This window comes from Tachysurus fulvidraco, chromosome 2 (genome assembly GCF_022655615.1).
Source record: "Tachysurus fulvidraco isolate hzauxx_2018 chromosome 2, HZAU_PFXX_2.0, whole genome shotgun sequence".
Taxonomy (NCBI): Eukaryota; Metazoa; Chordata; class Actinopteri; order Siluriformes; family Bagridae; genus Tachysurus; species Tachysurus fulvidraco.
In genome coordinates this window covers 7,063,569-7,080,420 of record NC_062519.1, presented here as the reverse complement: position 1 = coordinate 7,080,420, position 16,852 = coordinate 7,063,569, and the positions used below count along the sequence as shown (strand labels likewise).

General features: G+C 36.1%; 1 protein-coding gene across 2 annotated transcripts in view; it reads left to right on the top strand.

The window, feature by feature from the left end:
• Positions 1 to 16,852, top strand: part of si:dkey-49n23.1 (semaphorin-3D) — a 53,763-nt gene that overhangs the window by 32,523 nt on the left and 4,388 nt on the right. For both annotated transcript variants that reach the window (XM_027167713.2, XM_047808619.1), the window contains 14 exons: positions 935 to 1,089; positions 2,755 to 2,817; positions 3,165 to 3,284; positions 3,570 to 3,663; positions 5,031 to 5,159; positions 5,894 to 6,036; positions 7,796 to 7,910; positions 8,278 to 8,347; positions 9,087 to 9,231; positions 10,590 to 10,812; positions 12,572 to 12,660; positions 13,980 to 14,015; positions 15,299 to 15,456; positions 16,342 to 16,406. In XM_027167713.2, coding sequence (XP_027023514.2) covers positions 935 to 1,089; positions 2,755 to 2,817; positions 3,165 to 3,284; positions 3,570 to 3,663; positions 5,031 to 5,159; positions 5,894 to 6,036; positions 7,796 to 7,910; positions 8,278 to 8,347; positions 9,087 to 9,231; positions 10,590 to 10,812; positions 12,572 to 12,660; positions 13,980 to 14,015; positions 15,299 to 15,456; positions 16,342 to 16,406 — 1,605 coding nt within the window. The remainder of the gene's footprint in view (positions 1 to 934; positions 1,090 to 2,754; positions 2,818 to 3,164; positions 3,285 to 3,569; positions 3,664 to 5,030; positions 5,160 to 5,893; positions 6,037 to 7,795; positions 7,911 to 8,277; positions 8,348 to 9,086; positions 9,232 to 10,589; positions 10,813 to 12,571; positions 12,661 to 13,979; positions 14,016 to 15,298; positions 15,457 to 16,341; positions 16,407 to 16,852) is intronic.

Genomic DNA, 16,852 nt, shown 5'->3' with positions numbered 1-16,852 from the left:
TTATGGTTTGCATTTTTGAGAAGATAACAATATCAGAGTTTTGTATAAACTGTTTAATTCACTAATACTTTATAATATAGCCATAATTGGCTATAAAAGGTTTTTTTTTATATAAATTTTTCTTTTTAGTTTACAGGCTTAGAACATCTCTGCTGGTAATAGTATTTCATTGTTTTGGAGTAGTGAAGTCAGGAGTGCGATAAAGTGGACTGTAAACAGAGAGAAGGAAAAAATACTTATGTGTATTAACAGAGTTCGGTTATAAACAAATTTCAGGTAACTTTTTCCAGTTTGGAAGCTGGCATGCTGCAGATTCCTAGATAAGGGATGGTGTGCGTGCGTGCATGCGTGTGTGTGTGTGTGTGTCTTTAAACACAAATGTTTGATTGACAAATGAAGGATTAATAAATCAGTCAAACTTTTTATTCTTCCTATAAGAAGACCAGCTGTAATCTGCAGACTTGAATAGCGTAGTATTTTAGAAGCACAAGTAAATGTGCTGGATAAACATTCTCATATCCATCATACTTTCATTGAGCCACTGCTGTAATTTTCTGTATTACAACTAGTACAACTATGACTACTAAGACTACTACTGCTAATTCTGTACCCTGAGGGTTGATGATTCAGGATGCTAGTGTGCAAATGAGGAAATCATCATCATAGGAAAATCCATAGCACAAATGATGATGCCAATATGAAACATTGGATATAAACTTGGAAACTAGGAAAACAGGGCTTAGTAACACACAGGACAACATGTATACCACAAATGGTGATCTCAAGCCGTTAATTGGAAAGTAAAAAGAATAGGTGTTATATACAGAAAGTACACATCTGAGTTTTGTAATATCAGTACACTGTCTTGTTTATTTATGTCGGTAACTTCTCTTTACATATGAGAATTAATTTTCAATCTCATTCTACTCCTCAGAGCTGCAGTCAATGAACAGTTCTGCCATGTTCTTGCAAGGTGGTGGGTATTACGAGGTTCTGCTGTTGGATGAGGATCATGGCTGGCTGCTTGTTGGAGGAAGAGACCACGTCTACATGCTTAACTCTGAGAGTCTGACCCAGATTACAAACAAGGTTGCAAAACTCTTCACAGACCATCTCCATTTCACTTCAACACCTTTCACTACAACAATATGTTTACATCATTGTATAACACATACTTCATCAGACATGTACTGAGAAGGTGGAAGAAATGGATAGTTTGAGTTGATGGTACCGCATGCCATTGTGCATTGTAATGTCAGCAGGTCAAAGTGTGTGTTCCTGTTGATACTCACATAGAAATTACTTAGACGGTAACTTCATGACCTTTAGGTCCTCATTTGTTTTTCACTTAATGGTGCCAAAGATTTTTCCAATTTGTCATGACTGCTATGATGTCTCATGAGGATGAAATGCTTTCATGCTTGTAACAAATGAGGTTAACATTTTGCTTGACTGATAGAGTGGTATGAAGGTAGAAACTGTGATAGTGAATACCATGTGTGACCTTCTGGTACTACGTACAATATACAGTCTTCAAACTGGCAGCAGTTCTATGGGTCACTACCTGGTAACAATTTGCTACAAAAAAATTGTATAATTTGTTAGGTATGTGTCACACGTAGACCTGATTTAGTATAGACCAGAACTCAGGAATCAATATGGTATCAATTATTTACTTCTGTCGTATACACTCTGTTAAAGATGTATAATATCTGCAGTGTTACTACATGGGCTGAAGTTTGAATAAACTATTAAGCTACATTTCTAATATAGTATTCAACCCACATGTTTGTTCAAATATCATTGAGCTGTTTCATTCTTAAATACATAATTTTGTAAAGTAGGAAAATTTCTATTTGCGGTTCAAAGTGGAATTATACTGATATTTTTAAAAACAGATTTTCTAATTATAATTCTAACAGTAAACTTCAGGAGTTATATTGAAACAATATCAGATTCTTTCGGGAAAAAAAAATAAAAATCTGTATGTCCGCTTAACCTTACAGCAGTTAGTAGTAGTAGTAGTGGAGATGTATTCATGTGTACAGATAACGTTAAATCAAACTTGTTACTGTGATATTGCTGAAATAAATGCAGGTAGATAGACTTCCTTTACCTCAGAGGTTATATACTAACTGGGTTATTACATAATTTTGACCTTTCCCTACATGAACCAATTGGACATTGATTTATTAGGCCAATAACAAATGAAACCAGGCATCTTTAACTACTTGTTAGCTATTTTAGACTTGTAATTACAGTTTATTTTTCATTGCTCTTGTATTTTTTAAGGTATTTTGAAAGTAAATCAATCGCTGCTATAACCCATCTCTTTGGATTTTATAGCAATTCATTTCCTACAATCCTTACATTAATCTTGCTAAAATATACATAGGAGGATCCTCCTAATGGCATCTGTGTGCAGAGGTGAGAATTAAGAAGAAATTAGGGTAATAACACTGCCATCAAAGTCAGCCTTTTGTTGTAAAGTTATACATAGAATCCCTCCTAATATTTATTTCACATAGTTACTTTTAAAATAACCTGAAATTAAGATTAAATTTTGGAAAGATTGAAGTTTTTCAATCTGATATAAAAATATAACAATTTGATATAAAAATATATTTAAACTATATTTAAACACACAGATTGTCATATAAAATATAAAGACCATTTTTTTCTCATACATTGCTCTGTACAAACTTTTTTTTCCAAAAACCTTGGGAAAATAGTCTCTGTCCTTTCTTTTTTTAGATTTACTGGCCAGCTGGAAGGGAACATACTGAACGCTGCAAACATGCAGGGAAGAATCAGTCGGTAAGTAAACATCAAAAGGTTAAGAAAGTTTAACATCCCCCAAAAACAACTTTTATTTTTAGTGCCCTATACAGTTTAGTGAAATATTCTTATACTCTCGGATATGCACAAAGAGCAATAAAATATTATTAATTAGACTTTGAAGAGATAAAGTTAATTAAACAGCATTTAGGGGGGAGATGTTCACTGTTCTTGCCTATGACATGTCTCTCTTTAAAACTTCAGAAACATCAAAGAAACTATTGTGCAGTGATTTAAAGCTGCCGACAGTGGTTTATATTCACCTCATTCTGCAATCGCTCATCTGTATCCGGGCTTTAATCTGAGATACTGTTTTATCTCCACAGACTGACTGTGCCAATTTTGTAAGGCTCCTTCAACCATTCAACAAAACTCATGTGTATGCATGCGGAACTGGGGCGTACCACCCTATGTGTACATACATTGACCTGGGCCACAATGTCGAGGTGAACATTCTGACATTTTCCAGCTGACTCTTTATCCTGCCTTTTTATATCTACTGACAGTGGTGTATCATTTTGCCTTTTATGGCATGTGACAGACCCACAGGTGGCATGAATCAGACAACAGGGCGTTTAAGAGCTAAATTTAAGCATACTGCTCTTTTAATATGAGGCAGAAATAACACCCTTAATAACCTACTGAGAAGTATTGACCAAAAGCCTCAGCTAACAATGAAGACACTATATAGAAAGTGTTAAGAGGGTGAATTGGTTGTCTTTGTTGCCTAGGAACCTGCGCTTAGACTGCTGAGCAATGCTGTCGAGTCCGGGAAAGGGAAGTGTCCTTTCAGTCCACATGAGCCTTTTACTGCTCGACTCACTGGTAAGCATATGGCCTGTGATTGCAATGGAACTTATTTTTTGTCAGTATTTCTACAAAGCTTTTTTTTCTTTTTTGTGTTTGTAATGGAAACAGAGAAGCACATCAATAACATTTAAAACAGAACGGTATACAATTTTTAACAAAGCTGTTAAAAATTGCAATTATGTGAATATATACTATTACTGTCACTTTATTATCTGTACTACTGTGCAGTACAGTTACAGTACAATACACTTATCCAATCAGTTACTTATCCAATCAATTACATGGCAGTATCACCAGACAAAATCATGCTCATACAGAGCATAAGCTCACAAAATCTGAATGGTTGTAACCAGGAAGATTCTGTTCAACTGTGTGGTTTCAGTGAGCCTTTGTTCACTATGGGCTCAAATTTCTGTTCTTGGTTAACAGAAGTGAAACCGATGAAGCCTTCTGCTGTTGTAGCCATCTACTTAAAGTTTTGACATGTTTTAAATTACTTGAGATGCTTTCATGCACAGCTTGGTTGTATATTGTATATTTTGGGAGTTGTTTATTTGAGTTACTGTAGCCATCCTGTAGGCTCAGCAAAGTCTCCTCTGCTACCAACCTGTCCGGCACCAACAACAATTCCATGGCCAGTATCACTGAAATCACATTTTTCCCTGTTTTGATGTTTGATGTGAATATTACCTGAAGTTATATAGGTTGGCTATGTATATTGCAATGCAAAATTTCTTTAAAGTGTATATTAATCATACATACAGTATCTGGCATTTAAAAATATAACCTAATCTTTATGATGAAAGAAGGAGTCTCATAGTCCAATAAATGTATGAACACACATTTACTGTATATACAGTATCTTGAGTAATTCTCCTCCCATGTATGATATATTTGACTTGAGGTGCTCTACATTATAATTTGTGCACAGATGTATGACTAGTGTGGGAAGCTCTCAACACTGCAAGAAATAATCAGCACTGTCCTTGGCTGATGCTGTCACGGCCTATAATTTCATGGCTAATTGGTGGGATGAAAGCTGCATATGCTGTTCCACAGTCAGGAAATGAAAGTTAACCACTTGATTTATAATTTTTGTCTTTTTTTTTAAAAACTACATAAACCATTGCCCCATAGGGAGAAGAGCACATAAACCATATGCTACTTAATTAAAGACTGCTGCCTGGACTATGACTTCTGTTATTATCATTCAGTCCTGCAGTGTAGCAGAGTCTGGAATATGCCCGACTTCTTAATTATATAAGATCCTATGAATATGAATTAGTTTGATTAAGGATCCAGAATTCATAGATTCAAAGGGCAATTAAGTCTGAGTTCTTTTATCATATGCTTTAGCTTTTATTCATGTGTCTTTATTTTAGATGGAGACTTGTATGCAGGAACATCGGTGGACTTCATGGGAAACAATGCAGCCATATTCCGTAGCTCTGTGCATACAACCAGTCAGCACTACATTCGCACTGAGGCTTATAATGGCCACTGGCTCAATGGTGAGGTTCAGAAGCTAATGAGGCATGTTGTTGTGGTCAATTTGTGAACACAACAAAATTTGTCAATTTTCACAAAATGGCCTTTGTGTTGTAATAAAGATCTTTATTGCAATTATATACACTTTATATGTACATTTGTAATGCCCACTTTCAATCTAGTCAAGCTGAATCTCAAATAACACAATATTTGAATATAATTTGAATATATTTTCATATAAATGTAATATATACTACAGTATATTACTATATTGGTATATAGTCTGTTATATATAGACTACACAGTGATTTATTTATATCTATTATTTAAAATGAAAGTCAATTAACTAGTTGATGCAACAGCTAAAAAAATGCAAGAAAAACTAAGCATTTGAATTTATAATAAATTTAAAGTTTCTCATTAACTCATGAGTCATTTACATTTACATTTATGGCATTTGGCAAAAGCCCTTCAATAAATAAATCAATACATAAATTAACCTTATTTAAGGTTAGAGAGAATAAATATATTTAAATCATTTGGAATTCAGCAAATAAAGATTGTTTATAATAATGTTGATGGTAAAATTTATACTACCTCTTGAGGATATTTGCTTAAGAAATCAACACTTTCAGCTTGTCTGGGGCAGAACAAAATTATATGTTTTAAATGCATTCAAATAACGTCTGCATCATAAGCACTTAAATTCTTTTTATTATTTTATATAATTTTATATTATTTATCTTTTCTTCTACAGAGCCAGAATTTGTGGGCTCATTCTCTATCCCAGACACACACAGCTTAAACGATGACAAGGTCTATTTCTTCTTCAAGGAAACGGCTGTGGAGTCCAACCAGCTGGATAAGCGCATCTATAGCCGGGTGGCTAGAGTGTGCAAGGTGAGTTGCCTGGCACTGGCTGTAATTGGCTAATGAAAATGAAATGCGATCCAGAAGGGCTGAATGAATACGCCTTTTGTGCATGTCAATATAAACTTGGCACGGAAATTATGTATAAGCCTGTGTAATATCAGGACCAGAGTATTAGTGGTGTTCTTTAACTTAGGAGGAATGAATAAGGTGTTTGTTTGCAGGTAATTAACCTACACCGACTTGCCAGTTTATTAAGTACACTTAACTAGTGTCTGTATTAAACTGGTACCTCAGTGTCTTTTGGCCATACTAGGTCTTCAACAATGTAGGCTGTATTTTATATGAAATTTACCACTGATTTGAGTTGTATTTTTAGCTCATTATTATTCAGGCTATATTTTAGGCTATATGGCAATGATTTGAAACTGTATCAGGTGAAATTTTGTGTAACCTTGTAACCTTTCGCTCCTGTGAGCTTCATGCTGGAGCAGATGATCCATTTGTTTTGTGTATGGTATGGGAGTGGCATCATATCACTAACTTTAAGGCCTGCTGTGACTACTTTTCCCACCCAAATTATGAACTCTCACTCAACTTTTAGTCTCACTCTGCCTACAAAACTATAACTCTGTATGAAGTGGAAGACAGTAGAAGAGTAGAAAAAATAGTATCTCCTTTTCTTTTCTGTGTTTCTGTCCATTTAGAACACATTATCTAGTCAATGTTCAGGCTGAAGCACAATTATAAACCAGTGGTGCAATAAAATAAACATTCATAATCTATAAACATATCATATAAATATCCATAATCTAATCTCCATTCAAGAGAATATGATACATGGATGGTCCCACATTGATACCCTAAATTATGCACTTCCTAAATTGAACTAAACATCTTAGTACCCACAAGCAATATATGAACAATGCATCTATTAAATCAACATGAAACCATATAGTGTTTCAATTCAATACTAATTTTAATATACTGTATAAACAAACATGCCACCTTCAGTGGGATTGAGACACAGAGGCAGAGGCTGAGAGAGAGAGTAATATATACTGCAAAAGGAAATTCAAGTAATAACAATTATTTTCTTAATAGTTATAATATAGTAGTGATAAAAAGAGCTGCAGGTGTGGTATTAAGCACTTTCAGTCCATATTGCATTAAAACAGTTCGATTACATGCTGTTTTTAATCTGTGTTTTTGTGCAATAAATACTGAGATCAGTGCATTAGGTCAACTATTAAATCCCTAATTAAACGCTTTAAAGACTCTCTGTTTATATGGTATTTTAAAGCCAGCACTGGTTTATAGAGTTTTAGAATAGAATAGAATAGAATAGAACGGGGGCATAGAAGCCTTTATTATCACCACATATACATTACAGCACAGTGGAATTCTTTTTTCTTCACATACCCCAACTGAGGAGGTTGGGGTCAGAGTGCAGGGGCAGCTATGATACAGCGCCCCTGGAGCAGGCAGGGTTGAGGGCCTTGCTCAAGGGCCCAACAGTGGCAGCTTAGCTGTGCTGGGCCTTGAACCCCGATCCTCCGATCAACAACCCAGAGCCTTAACCAGTTGAGCCACTTTGAGAGATTGTTAGTCTTTGGCTTAAGACCAGCTAGTTTGATGAACCACTAAAGAATTGTTATGATTAAGAAACATTAAGATATTATTTATAAGACCGTGAACTCCAGTGTGATCATTATACCTAACATCTGTTCATGTTACTGTTCTCATATTACATCAGATACCATAATGATATTGTGCATCTGTTTATCAGAATGATGTTGGTGGCAAGAGGAGTCTGATTAATCGCTGGAGTACCTTCCTCAAGGCCAGGTTGGTCTGCTCAGTGTCAGGGCCAGGAGGCATGGACACATACTTTGATGAGCTGGGTATGCACACACTCAGGAAATGATACAGTATATTCAGTGTTGCAATAAAGATCAGCAATAAAAACATAAAGAAATAGAAATTCTATGTTAGATTTTCTTCCATGCAAAGATGGGGTATACATATACAAGATACATATTTCCATTTAAACACAACTACTGTGTGTTCATGATGAAACATGTAATCTGCAGATGTAGACAGAAATGTAGGCCCAGTGTAGTGATAAATGTTGGGAAATTATAGAGAATGGATTTACAAATAATTTTCTGCACCAAAATAATTAATATATATTATTTTTGTATTGTAACGAAATATTTTATTATAAATATATACAATATTATTTAAAATATATTATTTTTGTACTTCTAGAGGATATATTTCTTTTGGAGACCAAAGAGCCACAAAATCCAGTTATATATGGAGTCTTCTCAACTTCTAGGTAAGACTCTAATGAAGAGTAAAGCATACATGACTGGGGGAAATGTTTTATTCATGTGGCATTTTGTATTTTTTGGTATCAAAAGGAAATTTACATTAAAAAATTTCTAGGAATATATCCATAAGAAAAATTGTATGTCCTGAGTATGTTACCTATAAGAAAATTAATGATAATTTTAGGCTAAGTGTCATTTTTTGGTTTGATTGCTCGAAATTTAGCATTAGCTTATGCCATGATACCTAAAATTGTGGTAGCTTAAAGGTCATCTAAAGAACAAGGAATGCTTTGTAAGTTTAAATCCAGCCATCTTGGGGTGTTTTCCAGAGCTCCTTGAGTGTAATAGTATGTGGTGGTGTTCATTGCAGTTGCTTAAAAGATTCAATGACAAATCTGAATCATACATTGATGGAAATGCTGTTGATTGGAAACAATTTTTTTAAGTGCATTGACAATTATGGGAAAAGGGACCTGGAATAATTCCCTCTCATCTCCTACGTGTTTGACAGCCAAATCCTTGATCACTTATGCAATTTGATTAAATCTTTTTATCCCGCCACCTGACATCAGCACTCCTACACCCTTAAAGACAACATTTCGTGTCTGCCTTGGTTCCCCAGAAGAGAGGGAGGTGCACAGGCCATTCAGGAAGGGTCAGAGGTGACCATTCTCAACGGCCTGTGTTATTCTAACTCAGCAGCAGGCCAACACTCACTTCCACTTCTTCTGTTTTTTTTAAAAGCTCTGTCTTCCGAGGATCAGCTGTATGCGTCTACTCAATGGCATCCATCCGAGCAGCTTTCAATGGGCCCTTCGCTCACAAAGAAGGCCCTGACTATCGCTGGGTGGAGTACAAAGGCAGGATCCCATATCCACGTCCAGGGACGGTGAGTCCACTAGAGGAGATTCTGTATGTGTGTGAATGAGGTCTTTGGAAAGAGAAGTGGGAGGTGAACTGAAGGCATAACTGTGAAAACAGCTGTGCATTTAAGTGTGACAGCTGATGTCTAAGCCCAGACAAAGCTAAACTAAGTAACATTGGTGGATGTATTAGTAATATTGACTCTACATTCATGGCATTCATGATGTATTTAGTTTAAATACTATAAAGCCTCAGTTTTGTTGAGCTTCATACACAAGTCAAATTCGTAACCCTGGCATGCAACCACAATTCATGTTATTGTAACTCACACCAATGATTAGGCTCAGTTCTCAGCAATTTATTATGGAAAGCATGTTTTCCCTGCATGAATGTCATACATAGATACATACATACATACATACATATATAGTCCATATGTTTGTAGTCACAATCCTGCTGTCCATCATTCCTCACTCTGACTTTACTTGCACGTGGGGATTATAAAAACCTTGTAGGTGCTTTGAGGGTCATGCTTTAGGGCATTTGTTACAGTGCTCTAGGTGTGTGCTGTTTGCACATATGCAGCCCTACAGGGAAAAACTTGGCAAGGGTGTTAGCTCTTTGGACATTCCTGACTAATTATGAGAACCAACATTGTAAAGAAACAGTGGAAATCATGGTTCTTCATAAATTCAGTCATTTCCTGAGAAGGAAAAAAGAAACTGAAAGTTATTTTTCGAATATTTTGATTTTGATACTTTCCAGTGCGTTGTTATGGGAGTCCACTATATTCCATGATTAATATCCAGGTAGCGATAATTTTATGGATTATAAGTAAACATCATCAGTAAGCAGCCATAACACTGTGACACCATAGACTATTTTTAATGATTACAGTAATATCTTTCTTACTATGTAATTCAATATAGAAAACTAACAATGTGGCATCAGAATGTAGCCTACTACGTGTAAAAACTTGCCCTCTAAGACTGGCCAATCATCAGTAATGGTTGTTACTCAACTGGCCCCAGAGCACATTCGCTTTCAGACTTGAGAGATACACAACACACATATTATAAGCTCACATATCTTAGAAATACCTGAAAACATTGTTTTAGTAAAAACACTATCTGAATTTTGGTGACATTCTTAAAGCACTGAAAAATAAACTAATTAGTTGTCTAACATACTGTATATGATATCCTTCAGTCATGAGGTGATACTACCATATCAAGGTCTTCTTATATTAGCAGATGATGGCTATGAAAACATTTTTGTCTACAGTATATAGAGTTAACTGGCATAAATTTTAAGATAGAGTAGCAATAATAGTAAATATTAGATCTCTCTTGAATAACCTTCATTCCCTTCATCTTCCCTCAGTGCCCGAGTGAGACGTACGACCCATTGCACAAGTCTACCCGTGACTTTCCTGATGAGGTTATGAGCTTTATGAGAGGCCACCAACTGATGTGGGAGCCGGTCGTGCCGATTCACAGGCGGCCTCTGTTTACTCAAATCAATGTCCCCTACAGGCTAAAGAAGGTGGTAGTGGACAGGGTGGACGCTGAAGACGGGCAATACAGTGTTCTGCATTTGGGTACAGGTATGTTGGAGAAGTGGCCAGAGTGATCTTTTCCTTTATAACTTATGAATTTACAGGACACAACAATTCTGTAATTTACTAAGGGTCTAGCTAGAATGCCAGATGATAAATTGTAGACCAAGTATTTTATTCAGCCTAAAGATTGTCTTTGCTTGGGATCGCCTTTGATAATCTTTCTTTGTCCTTGAGTTTCCCAAATGTATTCATCATCTAGTAGATATTTGGTGCTTCTTTAGTTAAGGACTGGAGTAACTGTAATAATCAGAGATGGGGGACTTGAGTCATATGACTTGACTCGAGTCAGACTTAAGACGCAAAGTTGAGACTTGAGATTTGTTTGACAAATATTAAAAAAGACTCGACTTTACTTTGACTTGACATTCATGACTTGAGACTTACTTGTGACTTGAACATGTGTGACTTACTCCCACCTCTGGTAATAAAGTAATTAATAAATAGTGGAGGTCTAGCTCAACTCTGCTTCAGTCTTGGCTGATTATTCATTAAATTATTTGTGCATACTCACCAAACTATTTAAAGGAACTCTGTTCCTTTCTATAGTGTAACTTTTAAATAAATCGTTTAATAACTGAATAATAAGCTGAGACAAATTATATTAATAAAGTTAATATTATATGGAGGTCAAAAATGTGCTATGACTGCAAGCTCCTGCAAGCAAGCAAGACCACTCTTGGGGCAGGAAACAGATTGATTGCACTAATATAAACTCTCACTGGTGTAAATAACTGTTCTGTACTGCTGAATATACACCAGATCCCCCATGCAATACAATCTACCAAAAAAATGTCTGACATTTTCTCTTAGCTCTTTTCTCTAGGCAAGTTGCTGTTGCCTTGTGTGCTTACTCTGTAAACTCTGCCATGTGTATGTGAATCATTTAAGATAAATACAGATTCTGAGAGATGTCTGTGTGCAGAGAGCATTCTTCTACGCTAAACCCATCCAAGTCTCTGCACAGCTTGTAAAGAGAGCAGAGTAACAGCTGTTAGCCATCCGGGAGTCACGTTAATCCTCATTTAAGCTCTGTGTCACCCTATTATATTTACCTCTGCTCAGTCAAGGGGTGATAGAGTAATTACACAGTGTGGGATGCATGTAAAAACACGAAAATGAGTGTAGGAAGAAGAGGAGAAGGTTAATACCGAAGATTAAGGACAAATTGAATGCTGCAGGTGTATCAGCTGTTAAATTACGTGATATGTACAAAACATTATCTTTTATAATATCCTGTTTTATGTAGTAAAAAAAAATAAAATAAAATTTTAGCCAAAAGAATAAAATAGCAAGACCATTTGATTATATATTTGCCATCTGCTTTTATAATGCACTTCTAATATCTGTTTCCATAATCTTTAGCCCTATTGTTGAATAAAACACAAGAACCTTTATGGGAAAAGTGTCACACAATGTCTTTTTCAATATGGCTGTGCACATAATTGACTAAATAAATACCTTTATACCTTTAGATTTTCTGTTCCAGATTTAGAAACATTAGTAACAAGGGCAGAAATTTGTTTTTAATAAAGATTTTTTAATAAAGATTTTCATTTATTGTAGTTTATTGTAGTTTAGTCTCTATATAATGTATATAACTATTTTAACATCATTAAAAATATTGTAATTAGTCATTAGTATTAATGGTTATATGATTGATTGGGGAGATCTTATGTGATACAGTACAGATTTTATGGCAATATTTATAGCATGCATCTACCTTATATTAAGTATCTGTTTCTAGATGATGGCAAGGTTTTGAAGGTGGTATCTATTCCCAAGGAGAACTGGGAATCTGAGGAAATCATATTGGAAGAGCTGAGTGTGTTTCAGGTAACTCAATTTTGTCATATAATCTTCACTCAATCTTATACTTTTCCTCTAGTGTCTTCATGCCCTCTGCTGACCTGCCACATGATCTTTATTTACCGGATCTATCTGGTCACTATCCCTGCAAAAGCTCATTTTCCCCCAAAAATAACCTTTCATACAGAAAAACAGACCTGTAGGTTTCCCAAGGTCCTTTGGGCCTACTGACCAATACCTGGCAGTCAGAGAAAAGAGTGAACAAGTAGGCAGGAACAACAAATGACTACAGGGGATCATCTTTGTTTACTTAGCAAATGAAAAGTGGAGATCATTTATTTAAGGCTGTAGACAGCTAAAAACATGTTGGTTCCCCCAGGGACAAACAGGTGGGGAGTAAACGGAGACAAATGAGGTTTTACTATAACCTAGATTCTTGGTTAATAAGAGATGCCAAGGAAATGTGAGATAAAATTTTATCATTAGGATACGTGAAGTTTTAGAAATGTGAATATAGAATTGGTCTGATTGTATTTACATAAAATTCATTCATTGATAACATAATAAGCAACAATTAATGATTATGACTGTAAATATGACAAAATAAAGTGGTTATATTTTGTTTTGCAATGTTCTTTCTTGGAAAATCATGTGGTCATGTCACCCGTCAAGCCAGACATAATAAATAAAATACTTGTCCACTTTCACCTTCAGTTACATAATTTACAGAAACTGTCCTTGTTCATGTTTTGAAATTTTTTTATTAAATGTATCTGTTCTGCCAGAAAATCTTTTCGAGCTCTCATTTGGATCTGCTGAAATGCTGTGCTGTATACACAAGTTAATGAGCACTGATTAAGAGTATCTCTGACAAATACATTTAAATGCATCTCTGTCCAATGCACGTGGCTTAAAATAACATTTTTAAATGAACTTCCCAATTACTAAAAAAATAATGAATTAGAATTTTACAGATGAACCAATAAACATTATACTGTATCACAATCGGCTTATATCTGGGCTTAGAGCCCTCGCTATTACACCTCCAGCAGTGGGGGCAGTGGGGAAACAGTATAGTACTGTATTCTTTCAGGTACTATCCTCACAAAGCCATTTGTAAAAGAAAGAGTTGTTTTAAAAGTCAAGGACCATTTGTTGGCTGTATATGGAGGATAAATGAAGCAATGAGCCAGAAAAGTCTTCACGTTGCACAAAAGACTGAGATGAGCCTCTTGTGCAGTGCCAACAATGCGTGTCCTCCTTCACATACTCCCTGATTCATGAGGTGATTCATGTCACTATTTTAATGTATACTGACAATTTGTTTTCTTCTCTTTATCTCTTAGAGTCCTATCCTTAGCATGGAGCTTTCCACCAAGAGGGTATGTGAAGTTATTTTGTGGGTGGTCATTTAGAGGTAGCATTTAATAGTGTTTAATGACTTCCCTTCTGGGAGATTAGTAACAGAAGAGGAAGGTTCAAGCCAGAAGGACTTGCTCATGCAGTGAAAATTGTATTTTTTAAGCCTATAATTTAGCTCTGTTTCCATGGATAGCATGAACTTTTGCTCTAAATATAGATTGCAGAATATAGTCTTTATTTCTACAGGTTTATACATATACTCTATATGGCCAAATGTATATGGACACCTGAACACCACAGCCATACAGAATGCTTTAGCATTACAATTTTCCACAATTTCCAATTTCCCATAAGCTAGAACTACTTGGTCAAGCCCAAACATGTTGCACCGTGACAATGCTGCGGTGTAGTAAAAAGTGAGGCCCACAACGACATGGTTTGCAAGTTGGAATAGGACTGGAGTGTCTTTACAGAACTCTGACCTCACCTTTGGGATGATCTGGAACGCCAAATGTGCCCTAGGCCTCCACATCCAATGTCACCTCACTGACTCTCTTGTTGCAGAATGAACATAGCCATACGTTAAAACCTAGTGGAAAACTTGTGGTCAGGTGTCCACAAATGTTTGATCATATACGGCAGACATTATTGCATTATGAATTAATGGATAGTACATGATAATATTTATGGCATATGTAAATATAAAGTTTGTCTTTGTACTAGTAGCTGTTCTTTTGGCTATTCCCTGTTCTGGTGTCTCCACAGTGGATCATCATGTCCACGTATTTGATTTGGCAAAGGTTTTACACCTAATGCCCTTACTAGAATAGCAATTGTAATCATACTGTAAGAAAAAATTTACTTATTTGCCATTCCCTTTAATGGGAAGAAGTTTGTGATCGCAAAATTTCCTAGACAACATGCAGTGCATCCAAAAAGAGTTTTCCGTGTAAGCAGCAAGATTCACAACTAAGATTATTAGACCATATTTCAATTTGTTTTAGAGCACGGTTTGGAACTTTCTGAGGAAAACTCTTCTCATCTGGGTGTCACTTACAGCTTTAAGGAAGCCCTGTAAAAGATGGAAGTACAGCAGCTCTGAATATTTCTGAATTCATTTAAGAAGCCAGAAGTGATGTTTAGATGCTCTTACCTTGTTCCAACTCCAATTTTAAATGTTATCAATGAGCTATAGGACCTGATCACTGTAAGACATTATTGTTGGTATTTCTGAAAGTCTTGTAAGGTAGAATTAGAAATAACTGCGTACGTTTAAACATTTTACTTTCTTTTTTGTTTTTAGCAATCTCTATTCGTAAGCAGTAAAGATGCAGTAGCTCGGTTACCCCTGCAGCGGTGTGAGCTCTATGGGAAGGCTTGTGCTGACTGTTGCCTGGCCCGGGATCCTTATTGCGCCTGGGACGGCACCACCTGCACCAATTATTTCCCCACTAACAAGAGGTATCTTTCTCTTTGAGCTCATATGGATTCTGTTTATTCACAATGACATGATGCAGTGTATTTGTATGCTGTGTCATGATGTTTACCTTTTTATCTTTAGTTCTAAACATGAACTCTTTGAGCTAACATAGTAAAACCCTGCCAGAAGCAGATATATAACAGGTCTATAACTGAGCTGTGCTGTGCTCAGTCAAATATCTATTGTTTATGTGCACTGTTTACTCTACGGCAAGCAATGAAGGCGGCCAGTATTGTTATGAGGGATGTAAGAATTTGGCATGCTGCTGTTTTATGTGGATACGATGCTCCAGGCGCAGCTGGATTCATGAGTAAGGAAGCTGTAATAAAGTTTGCACACCCAATAAAACGACTCTGTTCTATGCCAGGAGTGTTAACGTGGGCCAACTTTTGTGTTAATTGGAGCGTTATATACACCTTTCCATTGCTATCTGCTGGTAAAACCTTATGTTTCTATTTATACATGGATTGATAAAGAGCTGTATTTCTTCCTAGAGTGGTATCTGCTTTGACTAAAAGGCACACAAGTCATTTCACTGACTTGACTGTACATGATGCGTGTGATCATGACTGCATGAGGACCGGAAAGGTGGAAGGGATTGTTGACAGAAGGGAATCTTTGTGTGATTTTTAATAAAAAAATTTTTTTATGTATGCAAACCTTTTCCTTAACTTTTGTCTTTTTTAACATCTTCGTAACATCAGTCTAGTTTTTGTTACCCATGAATTTTACTCTCACTTACAGTAAAACACTTCACACTCGGATTAGTTAGCTACATTAGTAACTTCTTCTACACATTGCAAATGACCTTGATGATTAATATATTCCATAGCCATATCTAACAGCTGCATACTTGCCCTTTGCAGACGTTCCCGTAGACAGGATGTGAGGCACGGCGACCCATGGAGCCAGTGTCAGGATCTGGGAGATGGTATTTACTCTCAAACTTGTGCTCTATGTGTGATAGGGCTGGGCGGTATGACGGTATATTCCGTTTCCGCAGAATAAAATGTCTACCGTTACAGGTTTTTCTATTCCGTGCATACCGTGAAATATTAATTAGTGGGCGTGGTTAACCTCATTTGTAGCACGCCTGAATCTGAGAACGATTGAGAAGCGGCACATAAGCGTAGATAAACATAGATAAGAAGGAAAAACATGGAGAAAGACATGCATGCTGATAAAGAAATCCCACAAACCAATCCCGAGGAGGAACTTGTTGTGAAACGAGGCGCGACATCAGTGGTATGGACGTGGTTCGGGTTTACAAAGGCTGACAAAGAGCAGACAAATGTGATTTGCAAACTGTGTCACACGAATGTAACCGTTATCCATGCTAGCACGAGTAACTTGTTTTATCATCTAAAAATGAAGCAT